We start from the raw sequence: 26,871 nt of genomic DNA on the forward strand, positions 1-26,871 counted from the left end.
TCCATTACACTCTTATTACTCAGGTTCACATCAATGAAGGTAACCATTTCTATGCATTTACTTGTGATAATGTAATGAGTTGATTAAGAATGGCTACTTCTGGTAGGAGACTACAAGGTGACTTGCCCAGCAGATGCTTAAAGCTTGTTAATGGGGCTAGAGCAATCATTAATCTCTCCAATCTCCCTGCAAGCTCTTGGAGCACCAATACAGTCCGTAATCACAAATCAATGAGATTATTTAAATACTGTTGATTGTCATTTCAACCCCCTTCAAGGAGGAAACTGGCTCTTACCCATGTCGTTCCACATCTAAACAGCCATCGTTAAATCAATAGCTGAAGCAAGCAAAGGGAAATAAATACAAAAACGTAGAACAGAATTGCTCATACTGATTCCCAATGAACAGTCATACATTACCAGAGAATATGCAATTAAAATTGAGCAAAACGACAAGGTCACCAGAAAAAAAACAAAGATTAAACTTGGAAAACACAGAGACGCCTTGAAAAGAATCAAAACATAAAATCATTCAAACTTCAAATCATTCCTTCTGTGAAGGTACTCATTTCATTAATTTAGAAAAAATATCCTGATCAAGTCCACTTTTGTCAAATAAAGAAAATTGAACAAATGAACAAAAGTGGTAATTCCCAAATAGAACGATAGAATTAAAGAATTATTTAAAAAATCAATTTATTCAGTAAGATTTCAGTAAGATTTTCTTTTTACCAACCAGGACCTATTAATGTTGAGCACACTGAATAAAGGAACCCAATGTACAGATGCTCATATTAAAAATGTGGACATTTTAACATGATCTCCAGTACAGAAAGCAGCCAAGTTGACAAACATCTCCCAAGTATGGCCTTTGATCTCTCCATGATGCATAATTCATTTATTTTAAAATGAACATCTTAATGAATATCCATCAAGTAAAACACAGTGAAATTGGGCAGATGGTTCTGATGCTTGATAGAACAGATTCACTTTACTTTCCGTATGTCACATTTATTTCAAAGGCTGGTGCTTATACTCAACTGGCACCAGTGATTACAGTGAATATACAGCAAGTGTCTACAATAACTCTTCAACAGACTTCCGTCATTTGAAGGGTATTAGGGAAAAATCAAAATAAACAGAATTTAAAAAAAAACAACATTTTACTAAGAGCTCACATCCTTCATTCCTGAGAGATGTTGGAGCAATTTTCAGTCTGATTCCAGCGAAAGTAGACTGCCTTTTATTCTTTCAATTGCATTAAAATCCCCTATCCTGGACATCAATAACCTAGTTGGTGGTAAGAAAAACTCAAAGTCCATGGACTCCCAAATATCACAATACTTAATCAAATCCATTTGATTATAAGATCAGAACAAATAAATGGAGTCACTAATTACACCTTTTGGCAACACATGGATGTTTGATGCCAGTGTCACAGATCCCAAAGGATTAAATATTTGGAATAGAGCACCTCAAGGAGCTGTACTCAACAAGCATCACACACAGTCTATACCCAATGGTTACTGCCCCAGCTTATTTTTAGCACTCGTGAAGGTGAGCAGACTGTCTTAGAAATTCTCCTTAGCATAAAATCATCAGGTTGGACAAACTTGGGATTGTTTTCTCCGGAGCGTCAGAGGCTGAGGGGAGACCTGATAGAAGTTTATAAAATTATGAGAGGCACAGATAGGGTAGACAGTCAGAACAGGGTAGAAATGTTGAATACTAGAGGGCATAGCTTTAAGGTGAGGGGGAGAAAATTTACAGAGGATGTGTGGGGCATTTTGTTTTAATAGCGAGTGGTAGGTACATGAAACACACTGCAAGTGGAAGCAGATATGATAATGGCATTCAAGAACCTTTTAGATAGACAGATGAATATGCAGGGAAGGGATATGGATCACTTGCGGGCAGAAGGGGTTAGTTTAGTTTAGCATCATGCTTGGTGTAGATATTGTGGGCCATAGGGCCTGTTCCTGTGCTGTACTGTTCCATGTTCTATAAAGGTTGGTCCCCTTGAATGAGACAGTTATAACTTTACCTAAAAACCAATCACAAACACAGTGCATAAAAACATCACACCCTACATGATCAACACACACAAAAAGTGCTGGAGGAACTCAGCAGGTCAGGCAGCATCTATGGAGAGAAATAAACAGCTGATGTTTTGGGCGGAGACCCTTCAGCAGGACTGGAAAGGAAGAGGGCAGAAGACGGAATAAGGTGGTCAGGAGAGGGGTAGGAGCACAAGCTGGCAGGTGATAGGTGAGTCCAGGTGAGAGGGGGAAGATAGGTGGGTGGGGGAGGGGGGGTTAAGAAGCTGAGAGATGATAGGTGGAAGAGACAAAGGGCTGAAGGAGGAGGCATCCAGTAGGAGAGGGCAGTGGACCATGGAATAAAGAGAAAGAGGTGGGGAATAGATGGACAGGTCATGAGGGTGGGGGAAGGGGTCCACAGGAATGAGGGAAGACAAAGCAGCAGGGGAAAAAAGGAGGGAGAAAAAAAGGTGGGGAGAAGAGGAAGGGGTTACCAGAAGTTAGAGAAATCGATGTTGAGGTCATCAGGTTGGAGACTACCAAGGCAGAATATGAGGTGTTGCTCCTCCAACCTGCATCTGGCCTCAACGTGGCAATAGAGGAGGCCATGTATAGACATGTCAGTATGGGAGTGGGATGTGGAATTGAAGTGGCTGGCCACCTGGAGATCCTTGCTTTTGCGGCGGACCAGAGACAGAGACAAGGCCCTTTGCAGGATCTCTTGTGACACAAAAAACAATAGAACTTACGGTCTGTTGTGGAAATCTGTAACAAGTAGACAGGCAGATACTTGCCATGTAATCTCTTTAACAAGAGCTTCATTCTGAAAGTTTTGAATTCCCTTGCAGAGAATTCATCCCTCAGCTCATAATGAACTTCTCTTTACCACAGAAAACAAATGATACATTAACTGTGTCAGTACAGACTAAATGAGTTGGATGGTCGATTCCTTTTGTTGCAAGCGTCCTAATGCATTCTACTTTTTTAGTACAACTAATTACGCAAGATAAAGGACAAGAAAAATGAAAGGCAATAATTCACCATAAATGCCAGTCATTTAGGATTTTTGTGTAAGGAATCTGGGAGTACATACTTTGTCTGAAATGTTTTAGTATGATTTGCTTTGCTACACAATTGTCTGACAGAGCAAAATTACTTATGTTTGCTACACCATCCCTCTTGTGACCCTTCACTAACAGCTTAAAATTTAATTCACACAAGTTTATTAATTTTCCTGGATAGGTGCTGGGGGGCAAAATACAAACAGCTTAAGCATAAAAATCAGTCAATTTCAATAATGAAGATCAGCTGAGAAACAGTTTCCTTGTGGCAATTTTTCAAAATTATTTGAAAATGAAAGCTTTCAGAATGTTATCAGTTTATTGGGTTCTCCAAATTACACATCAAGAACTTTATCTGATTGCTTTTATTATAAGCTGATTAAGATTTTCTTCATGAGTTGAATGAAAGTCAACAATGTGGGCATAACACACAGTTTTTCCTTAGATGGGAATGTGCTGCCAGAGGAGGTGGTGGAGTCAGATACAATTACCGTGTTTGAGAGGAATTTAGAGAGACACTAAAATAGGGAAGGTATAGGAGAGCACAGACCTAATGCAGGCATATGGATTAGTGCAGTTGGGCAAAAATGTTGGCATGGACATGGTGGGCCGAAGGGCCTGTTTCTGTGCTGTACCACTCTATGACTCAATGGCAAGCTCACTCATTAGCTTGTGATATTTCTCTACTAAGTACCTCGTACAATTATAAACCTTCTGAATCACTTCTCAGGACTTTTATAGCCAGCTGCATAGAAGGATCTCACTCTAGTCCTGATGTAAGATTAGACAGTGACCTTTCACCTCTAAGATTTGAATCCAGGCTGAAGGGATTGGATGAAATTGCCCACTGTTTAATGATTTCAAATTCTTTTGTGAAATAGGCTTGGACAGTAGGAACAACATGGCTAGTGACTGCATAGCTCAGTACAAAACTTCAGTCAATTAGCAAGTTACCTCAAACAATCTACTGGAGTGGAGGAGCAGGAAGTGAAAATTTCATATTAGTGCAGTAAGGGCATTATTCAAGAGTTAGGACCTGGAGAATAATGTTAGCAGGGAAATGAAAGGCTTCTTGATTCTATCGATGGATAGCTGTACTTGATTATACTTCACCAAAATAATTAGCTTGACCAAGAGCTGGGGAACTCAGATATGGAATAGGCACGACTGGAATTAATGATAAAAGAGAACAAGTCAACATTTAGAAACAATTTGGATGACTGCTAATTGAAATAGGCACCTGCAATATGGGAACAGAATGAGAACATATGGGATTAGGGTTACCGCTCACTTGGTAGATAAACACTGACACAGATTGTAAGGGATAAATGGTTTGTTTCCAGGTTGGATTCTTCATGTACTTCTCGACAATGACCTGAGATTGCAAGATACTGACAGGTAAGTTGTAACCGGGAAATCTCCCACTGATTACAACAAAGTTCATCAAACAGAAATTGATGCAGTAGGAGGAACAAATTACTGTTGCAAACCAAATATCTGCACTTGGCATGTTTATCACACAACCGTAAACAGGCTCAGAATATGCTTCTGCAGTTTATTTAATAAAGAAAACAGATCACGTGTCACAGGCTACTGTGGACCATACAAGAACTGGATGTTAATTTGATTCTTGGAGGCATAAGAGATTAATTTAATTTTATAGGAGAGTAAGATAAGAGTCCGGAAGGATGTTTAACATTTTGAAAAAATAAAGACTTCAAAATTAATTGCTAAATTCTTTGACATCAAGATTGTGTGATAATTAAAAATATAATTGTAAAGTATTCATAATAGTTAATCAATTTTTGAAACAGTTTTACAATATGGGAGCTTCTTTAGGATTTAAGCTTAGAGCATTCTGGTGATTGTAAAATATCTCATTAATTGACACGAACAGTCTTAAAGCAACAACTTCTTCTCTAAAGTTGAGAAACAAAAGCATGCATCTCCTGGCCCTGTAGTCTGTTACAATATGATCACGCAACTAAAGTTATACACCACTTCAATTTCTCCTTCAGTTTGGCTTGTTAAGATATCAAAACTGGGCTGGATCACTCTTTTGCAATTCAATGGAAAACACCTAGCATCATCCGTAGGTTTTGACATAGAGTCTTAGAGTCATACATCACAGAAATGGGCCTATGGCACAACAAGTCCATGCCGACCATCGGCAGCTATCTATACCCATCCCATTTACCAGCATTGACCTGTAGCCTTCTATGCACTGCCAATTTAAGTGCTCATCTAGATACATCTTCCAAGTTGTGAGAATACTTGCCTCCTCCACTCATTCAACCACTATCTCAGTGAAAAAATTCTTCCTCAGTTTCCCTCTAACCCCTTACCCTAAATCTATGCCCTCTAGCTTTAGAAACCTGTGCAAGGGGGAATGTTTCCTACTATCTATTCTATCTGTGCCCCTCACAATTCTGTATTATCTAAAAGCTTGGTCCTGTTTAGTGGCAAGAACAGTCTTCACAGCCTAATGCGGTTTCTGTGCTGAGATTATGACAGCAAGGTGTTATAGACCCCATAGTAGTAATTTGAATCCATTCCAAGAAACAGAAATTGCAACGCCTCCTTTCTGCTCAGCTTCCTACATCCTGATAGGCACAGCTTACAATGGTAATGGAGTTATTGAAGATCAATCTCTACCCACTAATAGAGCCAGCCAAGAATCTAAGAAAACTGCAATCTTCAAAGCTTTGGGAACCATGTTCCTCCCAGCTCTTCCACTATATCTCAGATCAGTCAAACATTGAAACCCGCTGTTAATTTCTAAAAGAAAGTTATCTGGTTTGCTTTGAGTGAATTGATCATAATTATTTCCACAGGTTCCTTAGGAAGCATGTTCCGTGAGTTAATACCTGCTTGCTAAATTAATGGTCTGATATCAGTGACCAGCTGCCTGTGCTCGCTGCTAACACATGGAAAATATTTGTTCCCATCTTTATTTTGAATCCTGAAGATCAACTTAATGGAAAATGCAATTCCTATTGTTTTCAATTGCTATGGTAATGAAATTAAATCCCAGGAGTCAGGTCTACAACAATGGCATGGTCAGGTTTTGAGTTGTAAACTCATCAAAATTATATTGTAGTCATATGGTATTGGAATAATATCAGAATTTAAAACCCCATTATGAACTGGAATGTGATAAATCTGACAATTTTTAGTGTGGCACCAGAAATAAATTGACTAAGAAATCTACTGAAATGTTCTTTTTCCCTTCCCAAAAGGTGCCATATTTTCCTCTGATTTCTTCACTTGTTCCAGGAGATCCCAGGCAGGAGGCAAATTTCTTGTCAAGGTTCTCCAGCATCATGAACATAGGAACATCAAAAATGGAGCAAGCGGACCAAGTCCATTGTTGTCTGAAAGTGGCTGCACAAATTGATAGGGTGGTAAAGAAGGTGTATGGTATGCTTGCTTTTATTAGTCGAGGCATTGTGTTCAAGAGCCAGGAAGTTATGTCACAGCTTTATAAAACACTTGTTAGGCTGCATCCTGGAGTATTGATTTCAATTCTGGTTGGTCCATTATAGAAAGGATGTAGAAGCAGGAGAGAATGCAGAACAGGTTCACCAAGATGCTGCCTGGATTAGAGGGCATGTGCTATAAAGAGAGGCTGGATAAACCAGGGTTTTCTTCTCTGGAGCAGTGGAGTCTGAGTGGAGACCTGATAGACGTTTATGACAGTATGAGAGGCATAGATAGAGTAGACAGTTGGTACCTTTTTCCCAGGGTTGAAATGTCTAATACTAATGCATTTAAGATGAGAGGAGCTATGTTCAAAGGAGATGTGTAGGACAAGTTTTTATTTTACACAGAGAGTGGTGGGTGCCTGGATTGTGCTGCCAGAGGGTTGGTGGAGGTGTTTAAGTGGCTATTAGACGTACTCTCGGCTCCTTGTCTCATCACTCACCTACACACTGGGGACAATTTACAGCAGCCAATTAACTTACCAACCTGCACCTCTGGGATGTGGGAGGAAACCGGAGCATCCATGATGTTACAAAGAAAATGTGCAAACTCCACATAGACATCACCATGTCTCTGGCACTGTGAGGCAGTGAATCTACTAACTGCACCACTGGACACCACCTCCATAGTGGAATAAAATAATGGAGTCTGCCTTTCAATAGTTTGCTCAATTTTTTAAGCTTAATAGTCACTAAAGAAATCAGGCTGACTTCACTCCAGCTGATAATTATTCCCTTACTTCCTACATATGGTCTATTAGCCAGAGTTGGGCTTTCTCCTCCAGTGTAGAAGCTTAAGGCTGAAGGTGTCATCAATGCTTCAGATAAACCCAGTTTATTATTTGAAAGGACATTAGGAAAGTAGGATCAGAAATCATTTGTGAAAAATGAGTTGAAGAAAGCATTCAGAAATACTTTTAAATCCAGAAATAAGTACTTGCAATAATTTGCCAAGTTATGTTACAGACTAACCAATATGGAATTGCTGAGAATGTAGTGTCTTTGGGGAAGAGACATTTTAAAGAGACAAACTGCCAATGGCCCATTCTCATTTCCTATCTTTTCTTATCTTTGGCTCCACTTTGCACAACCATAAACTAGGTAGATGCCCAAGGGATCCACTCCCATTCCTCACAATATCACACACTGAAAATGTCAATGGAGACACAAGAGACTACAGATGCTCAAATATGGAGCAACAAACAACCTGCTGGAGTAACTCAACTGGTCAAGCAGCATCTGTGGAGGGAAATAAACAGTCGACATTTCGGGTCGAGACCCTTCATCAGGAAGATGTCAAAATGGGCTCTTGACCTAAAAGAAAAGTATGTATTGAATCTAATATTGGATTAGATCGTTAACAAGACAGACCACAGATATTCTCAAAATTGAAACAAAAGCAAAGGCTGTCTCCAACAAGAGGATCTAACATCTACTGATGCAGAGTCTCGACCTGAAACATCGACAATTCCCTTCCCTTCACAGATGCTGCCTGACCCGTTGAGTTCCTCCGACAGTTTGTTTCTTGCATCAGATTCCAGCATCTGCAATCTCTTGTGTCTCTAAAACAAAAGCTACAGTATATGTGTATACAACACAAGCTTCACACCCTATGTGCACTGTGGTCATGTTAACCTCCCATGAAGTGGTGCTTTAACAATGGACAATAGTTTGCCATTTTGCATTCTACAGTACATGATTCAGGAAGACCAGAGATTGTCATTTCCAGCATGCTGTAACGTTACTGTCACTGGGATTGCTTGCCTGCTTTTACATTGGCCTGGATTTCACCTCTTTTCACAGTCAAGAAGCTCATGAAATGGCAATGCAGGCACAGACAGCAGCCAGAATTCAACACTGTTGGTGTTTATGGGGCATTGCAATTCTGGAAGATTTTTTTTTAAGTTCATTGTTCACTTGTTCTAATGGTGTGGATGGACTTTTGGATTGTTGGGAATTAGGTTGGGGAGGGAATGAAGGAAATCTCAAATGAAATTACTTGGGGAAAAAAAAAGATGCCAGAGTGGACTTCTTAATGCTAATGTGGACCCTTTAATTCTCATCTCCCACATAACTGGGTGAGGCGTTAAAAATCAGGTTATAGATTGCACGGTGGTGCTCCAATTTTTACTGGTAAGGCAGTGACGAGTGCTGCCAGGGACAATACCATTATCCCATGGTCAAATGACACAGAAAAAATGTTTGCAACTTTCTTATTAAAAACAGCTACAATAACTGGACTGCAAGTGTTATTTTCATTTTGTTTATGGTGCTATCTGTAAATGAGACTGGGGTTCAGGTGATGAACAGGAAGCCGCTATGCAGGTTTACAATCCGTCAGTAAGAATCTGAAAACAGTCCTGGTTACTTCACAATTACTGTTATCTAGTTACAGGACTCAGATCTGATAAAATCTGAAAGGGAGATTTGATCTGATAAAACAGTAAAATGATTTTTATATGAGTGGCATGTTGCATCTTAGCACAATACGAACAGTCCAAATGATCATGCAGTATTCACTTGTGGAGCCATGCAAGCAGGCAAAAAATCTTAAAGTTACAATTCAATCACAAAATAGCAACTTTCTTCAAAGAAGAATGTGCCCACAGGAACATATGGCAGAAACTTACTTGATATTGTCCAAACAGCTAGATTCTGGTTTCAACACAGTTGTATGATGGAACATCTTGTAAAGAGCAATCCCAAGAAATATCACATTCAACTACAAGATCAGAAAAAGGAGAAGGAAATTAAGTTCATCTAAATTTTTGAAAAGGTTCCTCGCACCCTGCACAGTGTCTGCCCCACAGAGTTTGTAATTCAGGCCTCTCAGCACCATGGCTGGGTAACATTCCCTCAGGAACACGTTCTTTTTCAAGAGCAAGTGAGAAGATTCAGTTCCATATCATTCTTCCTGCTCCAATCATGGCTTTTCCCAAATTTAAGATGACACCTGTTGCCACCTGGGCAATACTAATGACCCATGGCCATTCAAGATATACCAATACCCAGTGTAACCAAACCATCTGGATCACCACGGTAACGGGCAGCTCATTTTTTCAGAGCAAACTCTCGCCAGTCTCAGGTTTAACCTTGCTTATAAAGAAACTATGTGCATGTAATTAGGACTAAAAAAATAGCCAACTTGACTTTAAATAGAGCCTGCAGAGATTATAATGAGTAATGCAGTCTCATGGGTTTAAGGAACCAACTATTAAAACAGCTATTGTTCACAATTCTTAATTGACCATTTCTCTTGTAGTTGTTCTTTTTGGATCCACTACTACAAAAACCACCTTCACATTCATTTAACACACTGAAGGTGTATAATTGGTTGTGGTGACTAAGTGGGTTAAGGAACAACATTCCTTTTTTAAATGAATGCTATAAATTAAGGGCAAACAACAGAGGTCTAGTGAAAGTCCAGTTTAATGTCCTTGGAGGTGCTGTGTTAATTAGCGACACTTACCATAATAATCAAGGTGGCAGGACCTATAAAGCTCCAGATGAAGTACGTGTCTAGCCTCAACCAACATCTGTAATGAAACACAGGGGACAGCAGGCATTCAAGGACTGAGTGCAACCATATATCAATAGCAGTGGACTGACGGAGAGGAATGCATTCTGCAAACAGGCCACAGAGAGCCAGGAATTATTACACCTTCATTTGTTTAAACCTTGAATTATAGATCCAGCTTCTTAAAGCGCCAGTGGTGGGAAGAGATACTTAACACTTGGAGAAGAAACCAGAAATGTGGGACTTGTGCTACTTCCTTAGTTTCAGGTAACCATGGAAATAAAAGTTTAACATTGCCAATACACCTCCCAGCTCACAGGTTCCTTCTCCACCCTGTTGACTGGAACTGTCGGACATTTATCTGACAAGACAGCTTTTGATCAAAGCCATGTCTAATTCAAGGCAAAATACAGAACATGGTATGAACTTTGAGTAGCTGAGGTGACCAACCTTTCATTTGGTTAAAACTGTATCCCGTTAGCTCAGGGATAATTCCTGACTTGGGAACATTGCAGAGTGCACAGACAGATTTAATACCTTCAACTAAATTATTAATCATATCATTTCTTTTACGTTCAAATGGATCAAATCTCTGGATTTCTTGAAAATTACCCCCTTTTCTCAATTTAATTTATGTGACAAGTGCATTGGAGTAAGATGATATATGTGGGGGAAATGAACCCAACGTGTGAATTCAACATTCAAAGAGATTATATAGTGAGCTCACTGAGGGCTAGTTTACAGTTTTCCTCCGGGCCCTTCCAAGAACAATCTAAATGATCAATTCCAGCACCAACCATGCTGCCATCAGGCAGGAGGTACGGGAGCCTGAAGACCCACACCTCAAAGTTCAACAACGGCTTCTTCCCCACAGCCATCAGGTTCTTGGACCGACCTGAAAATTCCTAAGACTACCTCAGCCTATATTTCTTTTCCTTTCTCTCAACTTGCACCAATATTATGTTATGTTTATTTTGTCATGTAAGAGATGTATAAATTTATGTTTGTCATGAGTTCATTCCTCCTCCTCTGCAGGTCCCCTGACCCTCACTCCTCCTCCTCATCCCTATCCTCTAACCCTCACTCCTCCCCCTCCCCTCATTCCTCCTCGCCTCATCCACCTCTCCACAATCAATTCACCTCACGATTGCCTCCCTGGCTTACTCTGCTCCGAGCTCCTCCCTCACACCAATTCTCACACCAGCTCCTCATCCTGAGCTTTTCTCTGTGACTGAACCGCTACCTGACTGACCCCTCCCCACCCCGTCACTACCCCTCCACAATTCACTCCCTAACCAACTCCCCACTTTCTCACCTCCTCCTCAACTGACCTCACTAGCTTCTCCTCTGTCCCCAGTGAGAGGGACACGATGGGTTAGTTTAAGGGGAAGGGGGCAATCTGAGTCAGCAAGTGAGTGGTGTCCTGACCTGGTGGATGGAGTGGGGTGAAATAAGTGATGCCGATTTGGTTCTCAGCACCAGGTCAGGACAGGTGACAAAAACTTGAACGGGCTGCAGGTGCCCAATGGCAGGTGAGATTCAGAAGCCACATTCTGGAATGACATCACACCCTCACATTTGATGTGGAAAATGTCCTGGTACCAGCAAGCACAACTTGTCATAGAGTTACAGAGTCATACAGCACAGAAACAGGCCCTTCGGCCCACCACGTCCATGCCGACCATTGTACTTATCTATACTGGTCCCATTTAGCCACATTGCATTCTGTGTCTAGGTGGTTCAAGTGCTTGTGACCAAAACTGTCTGGATAAATTCCAGAGTGCAAGACTCTACCGAAAGGCATAAAATTTACACTTGCCTGTAAGAAAATATGATTTTTATCTGTCCTGGGGCTGAGAAAGTGACTGAATTTCTGGGCCTCAACGATGACCTCTCTCATCACAGGCTCAACCTCTTTCAACATAGACAGCAGTTGGAATATTGTGAGCAGTTTTGGTTCCGTATCTAAGGAAGGATGTGCTGGCCCTGGAGAGGGTCCAGAGGAGGTTCACAAGAATGATCCCAGGAATGAATGGCTTAACATATGAGGAGCGTTTGATGTCTCTGGGCCTGTACCAGATGAAGCTCAGAAGGATGAGGGGGAGATCTCGTTGAAACGTATTGGAAACTGAAAGGCCTGGATAGAGTGGACGTGGAGAGGATGTTTCCATTAGTAGGAGAGTCTAGGATCCGAGGGCACAGCCTCAGAATAAAGGGATGTCCCTTGAAAACTGAGATGAGGAGAAATTTCTTCAGCCAGTGGGTGGTGAATCTGTGGAATTCATTGCCACAGAGGGCTGTGGAGGTCAAGTCATTGGGTGTATTTAAGGTGGAGATTGATAGGTTCTTGACTGGTAAAGCGGTTAAGGGTTATGTGGAGAAGGTGGGAGAATGGGATTATAAACAAAATCAGCCATGATTGAATGGAGGAGCAGACTCGATGGGTCGAATGGCCTAATTCTGCTCCTATGTCTCATGGACTCAACCACATTTGTATATTTCATGCTGACCTTTTGAGATGGAGAAATTGAAAAGAAAATAATTTATTTGAAGTAAATTATCTTAAACCCTTGCATGAATGAAGTCTTAATTCAAGCAGAACTACTTGAGGCTTCAGGCATGGCGTTCATGAAACTAAACCCGTGGACTCACGCTGTTGTTGTTCCGTAGCTCCGGTAATCCACAGCAGCTGAGACGGCGACAATGAGAGCAGGCACTCCATAGCCAACCAGGTAAAAGTACTTTCTGCGGGAGTGCTCACTTTCAAAGACTTCCACCAACATAATGTAGAGCTGAACACCCTCCAGAAACATCCAGGTGAACGCAGCCAGGAAGAAGAAGTGAAGCAAAGCTGCAAAAACAGCGCAGGCAATCTGCAAGCAATAAAAAGTGCAGATTAACATGATTTACTCTCTCGCTTCATGACCTCCGCAATGGACAATAAAGCTGTGTTTAACATCTCCATTTGCAGGAGAATGTTGTGGCTGGATCTGACAAAGGTCAGCATAGATGCAAAACATCCACCAAAATCATCAATCTTACAAGTTGCCAAACCTGCATAATCAACAGGAGTACTTAAGCCAGTTCTTCAACACAGGGTCATAGATTCTCAGAGTCACACAGCACAGAAACAGGTCCTTTGGCCCAACTGGTCCATGCCAACCAAGATTTCCATCTGCCTGTGTCTGGTCCATATCCCTCTAAACCTTTCCTATCCATATACCTGTCCAAGCACATAAACACCTTAAAACATTTATGAGTTCAGCAAATAAGTGATGTGAAAATAGATGGTTATTTGATTGTCTGATTGGCAATAAAGTGACACTAATGCAAGAGGCAGGAAGAGAACATGATGCCTTAGAAAGGAGCAGTTGAATTTGACACAGATACATGTTGACTGGTTCTGAAACAATGCACTGGGAGATAAGTGATCACTCCATTTAAGGCCTGCTATTACTTTCCTTAAACTCACATGGGAAAAGCATCCTCTGCAAAGATTTACCTGTGATCAGAACCTGGCAGTCTCAGTTGAGCCTGACGGAACAGCTATTGATGTCAGGTTTGACGTCAGTGTATGTTCTGAGCTCGCCACCTCAGCACAAGTGGATTTGTTCAGAATTACCTCATGTGTCCTCTGTTCTTTATCTATTGCAAAGTACACGATGCACTGCAAGTGTTCTTTCCTGTTTTACTGCAGATGTCTCTGCATTAGTTTCAAAAATATTTCAACACTCAAAGTCGAGTTTATTGTCATATGCACAAGCACATGTATGCAGAGGTGCAATGAAAAACTTACCTGCAGCAGCATCACAGGCACATCACATCAGAGATAACATTCACAAGAAAAAAATAAATTTAACATAATTTATACAAAATGACACAATACTCAGGCTTGGGTCAGTTTTTAACTTTATCTCAGAGAAGACCTCTGCTGCCACTATATCAACCTCAAAGTTTAGTGACTGAACATAATCAGGAGTAGAGCTTTCAATAAGATCATGGCCTTTTACTTCAGTGTCTTTCCCCCCCACACAATCTACATTGCTTGATTCCCATAATATCTAAAAGTCTACTCATCTCTGACTTGAATATACTCAGTGACTGAACCTCAACAGCCTTCCTCCTGGGTAGAGAATTCCAAAGACTCTGGGTGAAGAAATGTGTTCTTATCTCATTTGTGAATGACCGACCCCTTACATTGAGACTGTGACCCTAGCCAGAAGCAGCATTATCCCTACCGTACCACCATACCACCGTTGTGTTCCAAATCTCAAATAACAATGAGTTGGAGTACAGAAAGGAGAGACAGAGCCCAGTGACATGGTGTCAACCTTTCCCTCAATGTCAGCAAAGTGAAAGAGCTGGTCATTGACTTCAGGAAGCAGGGCAGTGCACACGCTCCTGTTTACATCAGTAGTGCTGAGGTCAAGAGAGCTGAGAGCTTCAAGTTCCCAAGAGTAAACATCACCAAAAGCCTGTCCTGGTTTAACCACATCGACATCATGGCCAAGAAGGCGCACCTGCGCCTCTACTTCCTCAGGAGGCTAAAGAAATTTGGCATCTCCCCTTTGAGCGTCACCAACTTTTATTGATGCACCATAGAAAGCATCCTATCCAGATGTTTCACACCTGGTATGGCAACTACTCTGCCTGAGACCACAAGTAACTGCTGAAAGTTGTGGACACAGCTCAGCACATCACAAAAACCAGCCTCCCCTCTATGGACTCTGTCTATACTTCTTGCTGCCTCAGTAAATCAGCCAACATTATCAAAGACCCCTCCCATCCTAGATAGTCTCTCTCCTCCCCCCTCCCATTGGGCAGAAGATACCTGAAAGCACATACAACCAGGCTCAAGGACAGCTTCTATCCTGCTGTTATAACGCTACTGAATGCACCTCTTATACTAAAAGACCTCACAACCTACCTTGTCATGGTCTTACACCTTATTGTCTGCTTGCACTACACTTTCTCTGTAACTGTAACACTATATTCTGCATTCTGTCATTTCTTTTTGCTTATACTACCTTGATGTACTGATACAATGAAATGTTCCGTATGGATGGCATGCAAAACACTGTTGTTCACTGTACCTTGGTATGTGTGACAATAATAAACCAATTTTCCCCTTTAGAATTTTGTATATTTTAATGAGACCACTTCTTCTTCTTCTAAACTCACTAAAGTATACTCCCAGTCTGCTTAATCCTTCCTTGTAACAAACCTGCCATTCCAGGAACCACTCTACTGACCACTACTGCACTCCCCCTATCATAGATATCTCTTTTGTTCGATAGAGATACCAGACCTGTACAGGGCAATCCTACAGAGTAAACAAAGCCATCACAATTCAGCTCACACACCCATAAAGAGGTTACCTATTTCATAGCTGGCTTTTCGGAACCATCAGTCATGCTGGGAATTATTAAACTTTTTTCTGACCTAAACTACTTAAATATTGCAACACGCAGTCAGCCAAGGAAACCAGCGTGATTTATCATAGATACCGCAGTAAAAGAACCATCAATCATTCACTTAAGCACCAATTTGACTGTTAAGTAGACAGGCTGGAAAGTGATGAAGAATTATTGGTAAAAATTCTGCTGCTCAGAATGTTTTACCCAAAAAGAGAGACTTGGTTGAGGAGCAGTGGCAGAATTGGAAGAAACTACACTTTAATCAAAACTATTTTGAGCATTACTGCCCCTCAAAATAAGGTTAGAAATATGAGGGGCAACACACAAGAATTCAATGGATTTCCAACATCTGCAATCTCCTGAGTCTCTAAAAATATGAGGAGTTGCAAAATTAACCTTGAAACTAGTTAAAATCAAAGTGCATGAACAAGCAATTTGCAGCTCATCTAAAATTTATCTTTTGCATACCTAAGGCTCCATTTTCTGCATGAGAGGAGAACAGTCTGTACCATAATAGTAACAATGGAATCACTTCATGAAGAGATATGACGCGAAAAATTCAAGTAGTCTCATTAGGTGGTCATAATTACTGCACACTAATGACTGTTTTGGTTGTTGGCCCTCTGTTACAGATTTCAGAGTTGTGGGTGCCATTGAAAGGACCCTGAATATTTTAATCACTAGAATTTGCTGTCCTGAACCAAATCCAGCTTTAGGGGGCTTGGGGTGGAGAGATGACCAGTGGCCATAGGCAGAAGACTGAGGTTTAAGGTTGGGTCATCCAGTCAACTAAGTGTCCTGGGATAGGAGCTTCTCAACCCTGAAGAGGAAGGCAAAATGTGGGAAGGGGGAGTGGTAATGGAGGATGGTTAAGTTGCTTGTAGGAGATCATAGACTTTGTTCATGCAAGGTTGGAAGATCCAAAAGTGCAGAAGATCGGTGATCATGTTCGTGATGACAGTGTGTCATGTGCAATCAGGACCATGAAATATAGTGAATTTTGGAGGCTTTTTCCAGAAAAGCTGATGTCATTGGCATCCTGAGGACCATCTGCTCACCGGAGAATGGGAGTGAGATTGTGGACAGTGTGTGTGCTGGTGATTACTGAGACCTGTAACCATGTGAGTTTCCTCTGGGTGCTCCATTTCCTCCCATATCCCAAAGATGCACGAGTTGGGAGGGTTAGGGTTAATTTACCCACTGTAAATTGCTTCTTGCGTATAGATGAATGGTAGAATCTGGGGAGAGATGATGAGAATATGGGGAGGATAAAGAAATGGGATTAATGTAGGATTAGTGTAAACGAGTGGTTGATGGTGATTCTGAAGGGCCTGTTTCTGTGCTGTATGTCCCTATGACTCTATTCCAAGAATTCTCTTTGGTTGTCACATATATGTGGTAGTGGAGCGGTTAGCATAATGCTATTACAGTGCCAGCAACCTGGGTTCAATTCTGGCCACTATCTGTAAGGAGTTTGTACATTTTCCCTGCGCCTGCATGGGTTTCCTCTGGCTGCTCTGGTTTCCTCCCACATTCCAAAAAAGACGTACGGGTAGGAAGTTGTGGTTATGCTAAGTTGGCGCCGGAAGCATGGCGACACTTGTGGGCTGCCCCTAGAACATTATGCAAAAGATGCATTTCACTGTGTGTTTTGATGTACATGTGACTAATGAAGATATCTTGTCTCATATCCTGCTTGTCAAATATTTTCTTCGGGTTCAATCCTGGATCCAATGTGATTTTGGACAAGTTGACAGTGGAGTCACTGTGAGTGATCTTCGTGGTCCTTAAGATTATAGAGGATTAGAGATTCTTATACTCATCGATCTGCAGTGACAACTAATGAAAAATTTGCAGACAGGAGCAGACTTGTCTGCGATGATCTTCACGGGGAGAATAACTCTCACTTATTTATACCTCACGTGAAGAATGACAACCTGGATGAGTTATCACTGGGCCACATCAAGTGGTGTAGATGCAAGCTTGAACAGCAAAGGAAACTGTACTCACAAATTATACTTAAAGTGCCCCATGCCTGGAGTAACAATGCATGCAAACTAAACACACTCACCGGTTGGTCTGTACGATTGATTCCAATTAGGAAAAGGAGCTCGGCTACAAAAAGACTGATGCAGAGGTTTTTGTGAATGGTGTTCCGATCGCTCTGAAGTCCGTGGAAGAAACAAAAGGTGAAGATGCAGATCAGCAGGCAGACGAGTGATATCAGGATACCGACCCAGGTAATAACTTCCAGCAGCAGTTCATGCACAGGGTCACTAAACTGGGAACACCAGAAGGAAATCATTAGACAGGATGCAAATGTATGTTACTCAGTACAAGCCCGGTCAGAAAGGTTTTACTAATAAATTATCAGCTTCAAACCACAGTAAGTAGCTTTGATTGAAGGAAATAATTTACAGCACAAAGCACATGCTTATTGGTTCCTACTGTTAAACATATTTTCTTTACTGAAGTCAGTTGTTATACATTTTGAAAGCATGTGCAACATAGACTTCCCTGGTAGACCAGACAAAAGGCCACTTGCAGCTTTTATTGTAAGCTTTCAGCTTCCATTTGAGGAGTAAGCTGCATTTTAATAGAGCCTCCTCATTCCTTCTGGCCACCCTGAAACAAGGGCAGCACAGTGGTGAAGCTCGTAGAGCCGCTGCCTCAGAGCTCCAATGACCTCGGGTGCTGTCTGTGTGGAGTTTGCATGCTCTCCCTGTGACCCCATGGGTCTCCCCTGGGTGTTCTTGTTTCTCCCACATCTCAATGATATGCAGGTTGGTAAGTTACTTGGCCACTGTAATTTGCCCTTAGTGTGTAGGTGAGTGGTTGAATGTGGGAGAAGCTGATGGGAATGTGGGGAGAATAAAACAAAAGTAGTGCAGAATTAGTGCAAGTGGGTGTTTGATGGTCAGTGCAGATTCAGTGGGCTGAAGGGCCTGTTTCTGTGCTGTATGATTCTATGACTCTGATTCGCTACCACCACTGTGGGGCTTTTACATTTGCTTACACCACAGCAAACAATCTTTATTTTGGCAGATTGTGTTAGTGAAAAAATTGGTCAAAGGCACAGGAAGTCTTCCTGTGATTTGGATGCAACTCCATGGTAGTATGCCCGTTCTTAACTAGAGAAAAAAAATGTGGGTTCCACTCCATCAGCCAACATTAGTTGAAGCAGATCATCTTATCACTGATATACACAGGAGTCTGCTGAACATAGGTTGACTGGTGTTTCTCATATTACAACATTGATTACACTTCAGAGGTATTTTGGCTGTCAGGTGCTAGGTGCATCTGAAGTTGTAACCCTTCTCCTAGAGGCTTGATTACATTACTTGGGTGGACATCTCAATGCTACATCATGGGTTCATGAACAACTACGTCACAATCCTGCACCACCAGGTTCAGCAATTGCTACTTTTCTACAACCACCAGGTTCTTGAACTGACCTGCACAACCCTAATCAGCAATGGAACATTACATACCACCTCTTGCACAATCATGGACTTGTCTCTGATTATGTTTTATTTGGCACTAAAGTCTTGATTTTGCACAGTTTTTTATTCTCCCTCCCTTCACCATTTTGTATAATTAACGTACAATTTATATTTTGTGTGTTACCTGTCCCTACATGCCTGTGATGCTGCTGCAAGCATTTCATTCCACAGTACCTCACCGTCCTTGTACACATGACAATAAACACGACTTGACTTCGAATTCAGGATGAGAGTTTAACAGAAGCCTCATCTGCTCTCTTAGCAGATGACATAAAATGATACCATCTCACCATTTAAGGAGATCTGGTGGTCCCTGCAGACATTTCTCTCTTGACCATCACAACTAAAACAGCAGTCTGTACACATTGCTGTTTGTGGGGTTTAGTCGTGTAGGCAGGTAACACTATTCCTCTACAACAGTGAGTACAAACATGATTCATTATCTGTGAAGCACTTTGTTGTAGTACTAAAGCAGCCATAACACAATTGTCTTGGCAGCAGCAATCGGCAATAAAAGCAAAGTACTGCCTTCGCATGATATGTGGCTGAAATCTATCTGATTTGTTTTGCTGAAACCATCAGAACTGCCAGGAAAGTGGCCAAGACCTAGTTTTGACATCTTCCTGCCTTCCTTGAAAATATGCGACTTCATTCTGCCCTTTGCAAAGTGACAAATGGAAAAGAAAGTTTCTGTCAGGAGCGTAAAGGAGAAGAGGAACAGATACTGCCTGCAGGACTGAGAGCCAGCGAGAGATCAGGCAAACCTGTGGAGGAAGACAGTGATCCAGTTAAGGTGGGTGGCATGAAATGCCAAGAAAATCTCTTCAATATTTGTGTATGTATTTTTTAAAAAAATCATTAGCATTTTTTGCTGAGAAGCCAAAGATCTATTGTCAGGGTCAGTTGTGTCGGATATGACACAATTTCTCCAACAGGTGGAGGGACAAAGGATGTTGAACAAGTGAATGATACAGACAGACCTGATGCTGAGTTAAGTTGTCTTGCACTGATTTAGAAACTCGGTGTTGCACCCCACTGACTTGAAGAGGCAGGATTGGATCCCTTGAAATTTTGGCCCGAAGATGTTCATCATGCAAACTTAGAACACTGTTTCAGAGCAGAAAGATTTTGAAAGTGCACTTTTCAAGTAATGAGATTAAAGAGCCCATCAACTATGAGTGGACAGAATGTAGTTCTCTAGCCCCCATAATTTGAGGTTGGAGAACACTCACTCATAATTATCTGTAACACTGATCCACTGTACAGAACAGGCCTGGCTAACTAAATGGTCCGTACACTAAATTCCCTCTGGCTGTAATGGGAAAGCAAAATTATCCCATTATATCCTTCCATAAACCATGTGGGATTATTCTGCACTAATGATATTCCAATAATTTATCTCAATCAATGTAATTTACAGCAATACTTCCAAATGTCAATGACATGGTTTTCATTTTACGATGACATAAAACAATAACTACGTGATCGAGAGAGCAAGTATAACGAAATAAAAAGCCACAATATAATCTGAGGTTGCAGGCTGCCCATAAGCAGAATACATTTCACTCTAGTGGCTTTGATACAAGTTACGAATCTCAGAAGTGAACGCTAACCTTCCAACCACCTGTAATCAAAACTTTTCGGTTACTTTGCATCAAATAGGCTGTGTAAGAGCAGTATCACCAACTGTTTTCTTCTAGTTCTAATCTATCCCAGGCAGACTGTAATTAGCAGATCACTGAGAGCTTCAGTGCAAAACTCTCTGTCACCACGAGTTGCCTCTTTACATTAACAATGGATTATCTGGTAGACACATAACAAACTAGGGTGGGAAGTTGCCAACTCCAGTACTCAAGCTCAATCACAGCTTTTTAAGAACCCATCCCATGCCCAAAACCTTCAAACTGCTTGAGGCTCCATTACTGCAGCCAAATGGGAACACTGTGGGTTAGTTGATTTTGTCTGATGGGGAGTTCAATCACAGTGATCAGATCCTGGCAGGATATTACACAAAGCAGGCTTAGTAAGGAGACTGAAAATCAAAAAAAAACTAGATGCTGGAAATCTAAAATATAATCAGTAAAATTTTGGAAATACTCAGCAGGTCAGGCTGCATCTGTGGGAAGAGAAACACGGTTAACATTTCAGTGCAAAGACCCTCTGTCAGAACTGGGAAGGAGACAAGTCGGTAAGGAGACCTGCTGAGTATTTCCACAATTTTCTGGTTTTATTTTTGTAAGGATGCCACTCTGTAACAGTTGCAGTCAATAATTGATTGGTGCAACAGCTGTAAATTAGTTACTGAGGACTGAAACCAGATAAGATTAAAGCTGCAGATAGTCTTTTTGCATTGAGCTTGTTGTTTGCAATCTTGTAGTGGGCCCCTAAAGCATAAACATTTGATTGTCGTGACTTGACCTCAGGTCTTCAGGACAGAGACTGAAAAGGGTCATAACAATTCCTTCAGGTTAACGTTTACCTGGAATTGACTGCAGCCAATAAAGTTCTGCTCTCTTGTAGGTTTTCAGCTCAGAGTAGACGGCCAGCCTTTGTCAGTGCTACCCACAGACACCGATCCAGAGAGACAATGGAAAGGTGGTGACTACAAATGTGACAACCGACATCCAGTCATCTGTGACAACCCCTACACCCTCTTTTTCCCCCAAAGTTTTTCAGCCACCACAGATTTTAGCAGGTTGTCATTTGACTGGACTTTAAGCCAGCTCTCCAGAAGTGGGAACATTAGGATCTGACAGATGTTCAAACCTCACTGATACAAATAGAAGGCAGGAATGTGTGGCCTGTTTAATAAATAATGGAGAAACTCAACAGTTTTTAAACACACAATTCATTGGCATGATAACAAAGTCCTCTGGATGGGATGCTGTATGTTTGTGGAGACTCCACTTTCTAACTACAGTTGGGGGATGCTGTGCTTTATTCACTGTGTTCCAGTTAACAGTCACTCATTAGGAAAACCCGTGTAATATAAAGTTGACAAAAGTAGAATAAACCAAAAGGCGTACTGACTTCACTCTTCCAACTGAAGGTAAGCTTCAAGTAGTCATGCACTTGAGAATTCTTGACATGGTATTATTCATAAGTAAAGCTATCAAAATGTTAAATCAAATGAACAGTTCGATATCCATTTCAGTTAGTTAAAATCCTACAAAGTTTGTCCATACACCACAGAGATTAAAGTGCCATTGCCAAGAATTAGAACAGAAAAAACAAGAAAAATCTATTAAAAGTTTAAGGAATTGACAGCTGAAGATAGGAACTAATTAAAATCTAGCTCTCATCATGACCAAAGAAAACCCAACATTTCTTCCTCAAGGAGAGGAATGCTTATAAACCTCGATTCTCCAACCCAAAAGAACCATGCAATGGAACAGTATAATCATCTCGCAAGTAAATCCTGAATTGGAAAAATGATTTGATCAAATAATACCAATTGTCAGACATTTTTTCCTGTTGCAGAAAATCCTTTGGAAAGTATAGTTGGTGACTGAAAATATAAAAGATGTCAGTGAGGATTCTGAAACTGGACAATGAAGGCAAATGAAGAGGGAAAAATCTTCAAGGATATTATTCTATGATTTTTCCACCTTTGCAAGAACATAGGGGTTGAATGAAATAATAAAGACAAAAGTCCTTGTAGCCTTATTAAAAATCTTAATTAGTCTTAATTAATTAGTCTGAATCAATCTTTATTATGAGTCCAGATGAAGGGTCTTGTCCCAGAACATTGACTGTCCATTTCCCTCCACGGATGCTGTCCGACCTGCTGAGTTCTTCCAGTACCTCATTTTTTTGCTCCAGATTCCAGCATCTGCAGTCTCTGTGTCTCTGTGTGCACTTCATCTGGTGGGATTTATAGAATTCCACACAAAAATGCTATTGTGATTTAGTGCGCGTGAGAGAGAATATTTTTCAACAATTCAACGATTTCAGATAACCAGACTTCTGGTCTGCATCGGAACTGATGCAAAATATTCAACCTTTAACACCAACTCTCACAGACGCTGCCTGATCGTAGAACCTTAGCTTAGACTTGAGCTTAGAAGGTTAAGGAGATTCAGCATGTCATTAAAGACTCTGATAAACTTCTACAGATTAACAATGGAAAGCATTTTGACTGGTTGCATCACGGCCTGGTATGGGAACTCCGATGCACAGGAACACAAGAGGCTACAGAGAGAGGTGGACTCAGCCAGTTCCATCATGGGTACAGCTCTTCCCACCATCGAAGACATCTACAAGAGGCAATGTCTTAGGAAGGCAACATCCATCATTAAGGACCCCCACCATCCAGGCCACGCCCTTTTCTCATTGCTGCCATGAGGCAGCTTCTTCCCCACTGCCATCAGGTTCTTGAACCAACCTTAAAAATCTTAAATTTACCTCAGGCTAAATTTCTCTCAACTTGCACTATTGTCGTTATGTTTATTTTTGTTTTTTTTGTTGTGTAAGTTATGTATAAATTTATGTTAATTTAAGTTTATGTAATTTATTTGTCGTATTTGCAATGTATTGTGCTGCTGCTGCAAAAAGCTAATTTTCATGGTATTTATACCCTGGATATGTATGCTCACAACAATAAACTTGAACTTGGACCTATTTTGTATTTGTAGCATTTCCTTTTTATTCCAGAGTTACAGCACTGTTGTGTTCTACTTCTCAAAGTCCCAGCATTGTTCTTTTCTACTTCACTTCCCTCGATTTATACCTTCTGCAGATACATCAACTGCAATTAAATACCTAAGCTGACATCAATAGTTGATGTGTCATCTATTTCCCCTTGGTCTCCACCTGATCATAGACATTTCCCTTGTTCTCTCCAGCCTTTAGCCCTTCTCCACAACTTAAAACATATCTATTTTTGAATTTTCCTAGGAATGATGAAAGGACATCAATGTTGAAATGTTAACACTGTCACTTTCTCCACAGATGTTGTATTTCCTGCATTTTCTGTTTCCATTTCAGATTTCCAACATCTGCAGTTCTTTGCACTAAGAATATTTTCCCATTGCCAAATAGTATTTCATATCTCCTCTGAGACAAATATGGAGAAATCTGATGTCCCTGATATTGGAATACTATGCAATAAAGTGCCTCAAAATCCAAATGCAAATTTTAAACTTTTTTTTGAGAATTTGGAAGGATGAAATTGATGAGGCAAGGGAGCTTTAATCACAGAAACTAGACGCAGATTTTAATCTAGTTGTCAATCTGCATATTGTAGAAATCAAGAAGGTGTTTAATGAATCATGCAGGATAAAATGTGTGTTCTATATTCAGTGCCTTTCAGAGTTTCTCATTAATGACAATGCAAAGGGCCAGCCTGATGACAGCGGCTTTACAGTGCCAATTTAAATTGACTGCAATTTTAAGTGTGCAATGATCAGAAATTTGGGCAGTGTAGGAATTCAGCACAGTGGTGTTGCTTCATACCTTCAATACATGATGGTTTGTGTTATATTCAGCCAATGGGTATTTAAATTTTACTTACTGCTTAAAACATTTGTAAGCTTTTTAAAAAAAACACAACAGATGTAAAGGTAGGTTTGAGAAATACAAATTAATTGACACTTAGCAGTTAGAAAGTTTGTTGAACAGCAAAGTAAATATTGTGACTTGAAATCACAAATCTTTGAATATATAACACGAGGTTAGATAATGACAACAAGCAACTGATGTGCTGTCATTACAAGATGTCAGAGATGCAGGGATTCCTGGAAACCACATCTGAATTACTCATATACATCTTGAGGTACATTGGATTGTGGAGATTGAGCTGCTTGCAGTACAATGCATCTGGGAAGGAGATCCAGGATATAGTGTTGCATGAGTCACAACTTTTGGTTTTGTCCAACAGGTTTGAAGCTCAGCTGCCTGAACAAAGGTGACAAAAGACTTTGAGGATGGATTCGTGGCCACAATACCATGGTACAGGGGATATTTAGGAAGGGGTAGTGAAATGCAGTACATTCAGAGAAACAGATACTGTTCTTTTGCAGCCATGAGAATCCTAATGATCGTGTTGCCTGCCCTGTGTCAGGGTTAAGGACATCTGGAGACCGCAATGGGAGGATTCAATTATCATAGTACATGGGAAAGAATGAGCTGTTCTATAAGGAGTACTCTGCACAATTTTAGTCCCCTCAATGAAGAAAGGATATAGTAGCATTGGAGGCAATCTGAAAGACATTTACCAGGCTAATTCTTGGGATAAGAGGGTTATCCTGTCAAGAGAAGTCGTGGTTGTATTTTTTGGAGTTAAAGAATGAGGAACCTCTTTGAAACTCACAAGTCATGAGGGGGCTTGACAAGATAAACGTCAAGATGTTTTCACTAATGGGAAAGTCTCAAATGAGGGGACATAGTTTCAAGATAAGTGGCTGGCCATTTAAAGCTGAGGTATATAGAAATTTCTTCTCTCAGAGAGATTGGTGAATCTCTGGAACTTTCGACCCAGCACATTAGAAGTACTTAAAGTGGAAGTAGATACATTTTTGAAAGATCGGGGTATTGAGGCCTACAGGGATCTGGCACAGAGAAGAAGTTGAGGCCTAGAGTAGATCAGCTATGATCATGTTGAATGGTGGGGCAGGCTTGAGGGGCCACTAGCTTACTTGTGCTCTTATTTTTGTGTGTTCTTCTGATCTTGAGTTCCATTTGGACCAGCATCCTGGATGACTACGACTGTTGATAAAATTTTGAACTGAGAGGGGCAGATTCAGGAGAGCAGAAATTTAGAAATTTAAGAGAAAGGGTAATAATATCGCAGCATTGGGAAAGGAGTGATGATGACTCAATGTGGGCAAATGGGATTAGCGTAGTGAGGCAACAACGGGCTGAAGGGCCTGTTCCTGTGCTGTTTCACTCAATGTTTGCAAGAATGTAAGTAGAAAGAATGCTGTGGCATCTGAAGTCAAAGTAGGGAAAATGCTAAAAGGTCAAAAATAAAAGTTCTTTTAATGTTTGGAGCATTCATATCTCGGTAGAAAAATTAATGGCACAGAGAGACAAGCTCATTAGATCTAATAGTACCATTAAAGAGACAAGCTTGCAAGGTGCTGGGCTGAGAACTGAATATTTTGGGCTGCTTGACAATTTGGAGAGGGGGTCAGAGTGGAAAGGAGTGTGAGAATGTAGACTGACTTTGCCAATCACTGCTATACATAAAAGGTGAACATTACATTTTGGCAATTTTACCTGCCTTCTGCACAATGCAACTTCAATGTTTTTGAAGGTCATACTGAAATTTTGGTAGGACCTCAGTAATGAGACCAAATTGAAGTGTAATCTCAGGGTGAGGAATCCTTGGCCAAGAGTGGTCCTAAGAGGATAAACTTCACATGGAGATTGAGATGTACAGAAGTCTGAAACTTAAATTAATGTATTAAATTAAATGTAGTAAATTAAATTATGGGTAAGGGGAAGTTGGCTAAGGTAGATTATTAAATTAGATTGTAAGATTGGTAAGCAAGCATTTAAAAGTACTTCATAATTTTCAAAGATTGTAAAGTCTCCTCTCACCTCCTGAAAGAAAAATGTAATTGGCAGAAATGTGAAGAATAACACCACGAGCTTCAGCACCTCAATGCAGAACTGTCGCTCCTGCGTCATTGCCATACCGATCACTGGGAAGTGAGTCAAAGCTCAGTGAACTCTCTCCATGGCAGCTGCAGTACTGGGGCAGAAGAGGCTGCTGTGCAGGGGACAAATAAAGTGGGAATGGTGGGGATTGGAAGGCACTCCCCAGAGTGCTTGCCCCCACCACAGGATGATTTTGGTTTCCCTGTCACTAAAGATTGCTAGCCACTGTGCGCTGTGGCATGATCCACAGG

At 40.9% G+C, this 26,871-nt stretch overlaps 1 protein-coding gene across 2 annotated transcripts in view; it reads right to left on the reverse strand.

Annotated features, from left to right (window-relative positions):
• The window catches only part of adgrl3.1 (adhesion G protein-coupled receptor L3.1), a 506,938-nt gene that overhangs the window by 46,741 nt on the left and 433,326 nt on the right, over nt 1-26,871 (reverse strand). For both annotated transcript variants that reach the window (XM_052019286.1, XM_052019288.1), the window contains 4 exons: nt 17,587-17,796; nt 12,751-12,971; nt 10,051-10,117; nt 9,212-9,303 (listed from right to left, as the gene is read on the reverse strand). In XM_052019286.1, the coding sequence (XP_051875246.1) occupies nt 9,212-9,303; nt 10,051-10,117; nt 12,751-12,971; nt 17,587-17,796 (590 nt within the window). The remainder of the gene's footprint in view (nt 1-9,211; nt 9,304-10,050; nt 10,118-12,750; nt 12,972-17,586; nt 17,797-26,871) is intronic.

Source organism: Pristis pectinata, chromosome 7, assembly GCF_009764475.1.
Source record: "Pristis pectinata isolate sPriPec2 chromosome 7, sPriPec2.1.pri, whole genome shotgun sequence".
In the NCBI taxonomy this organism is placed as follows: Eukaryota; Metazoa; Chordata; class Chondrichthyes; order Rhinopristiformes; family Pristidae; genus Pristis; species Pristis pectinata.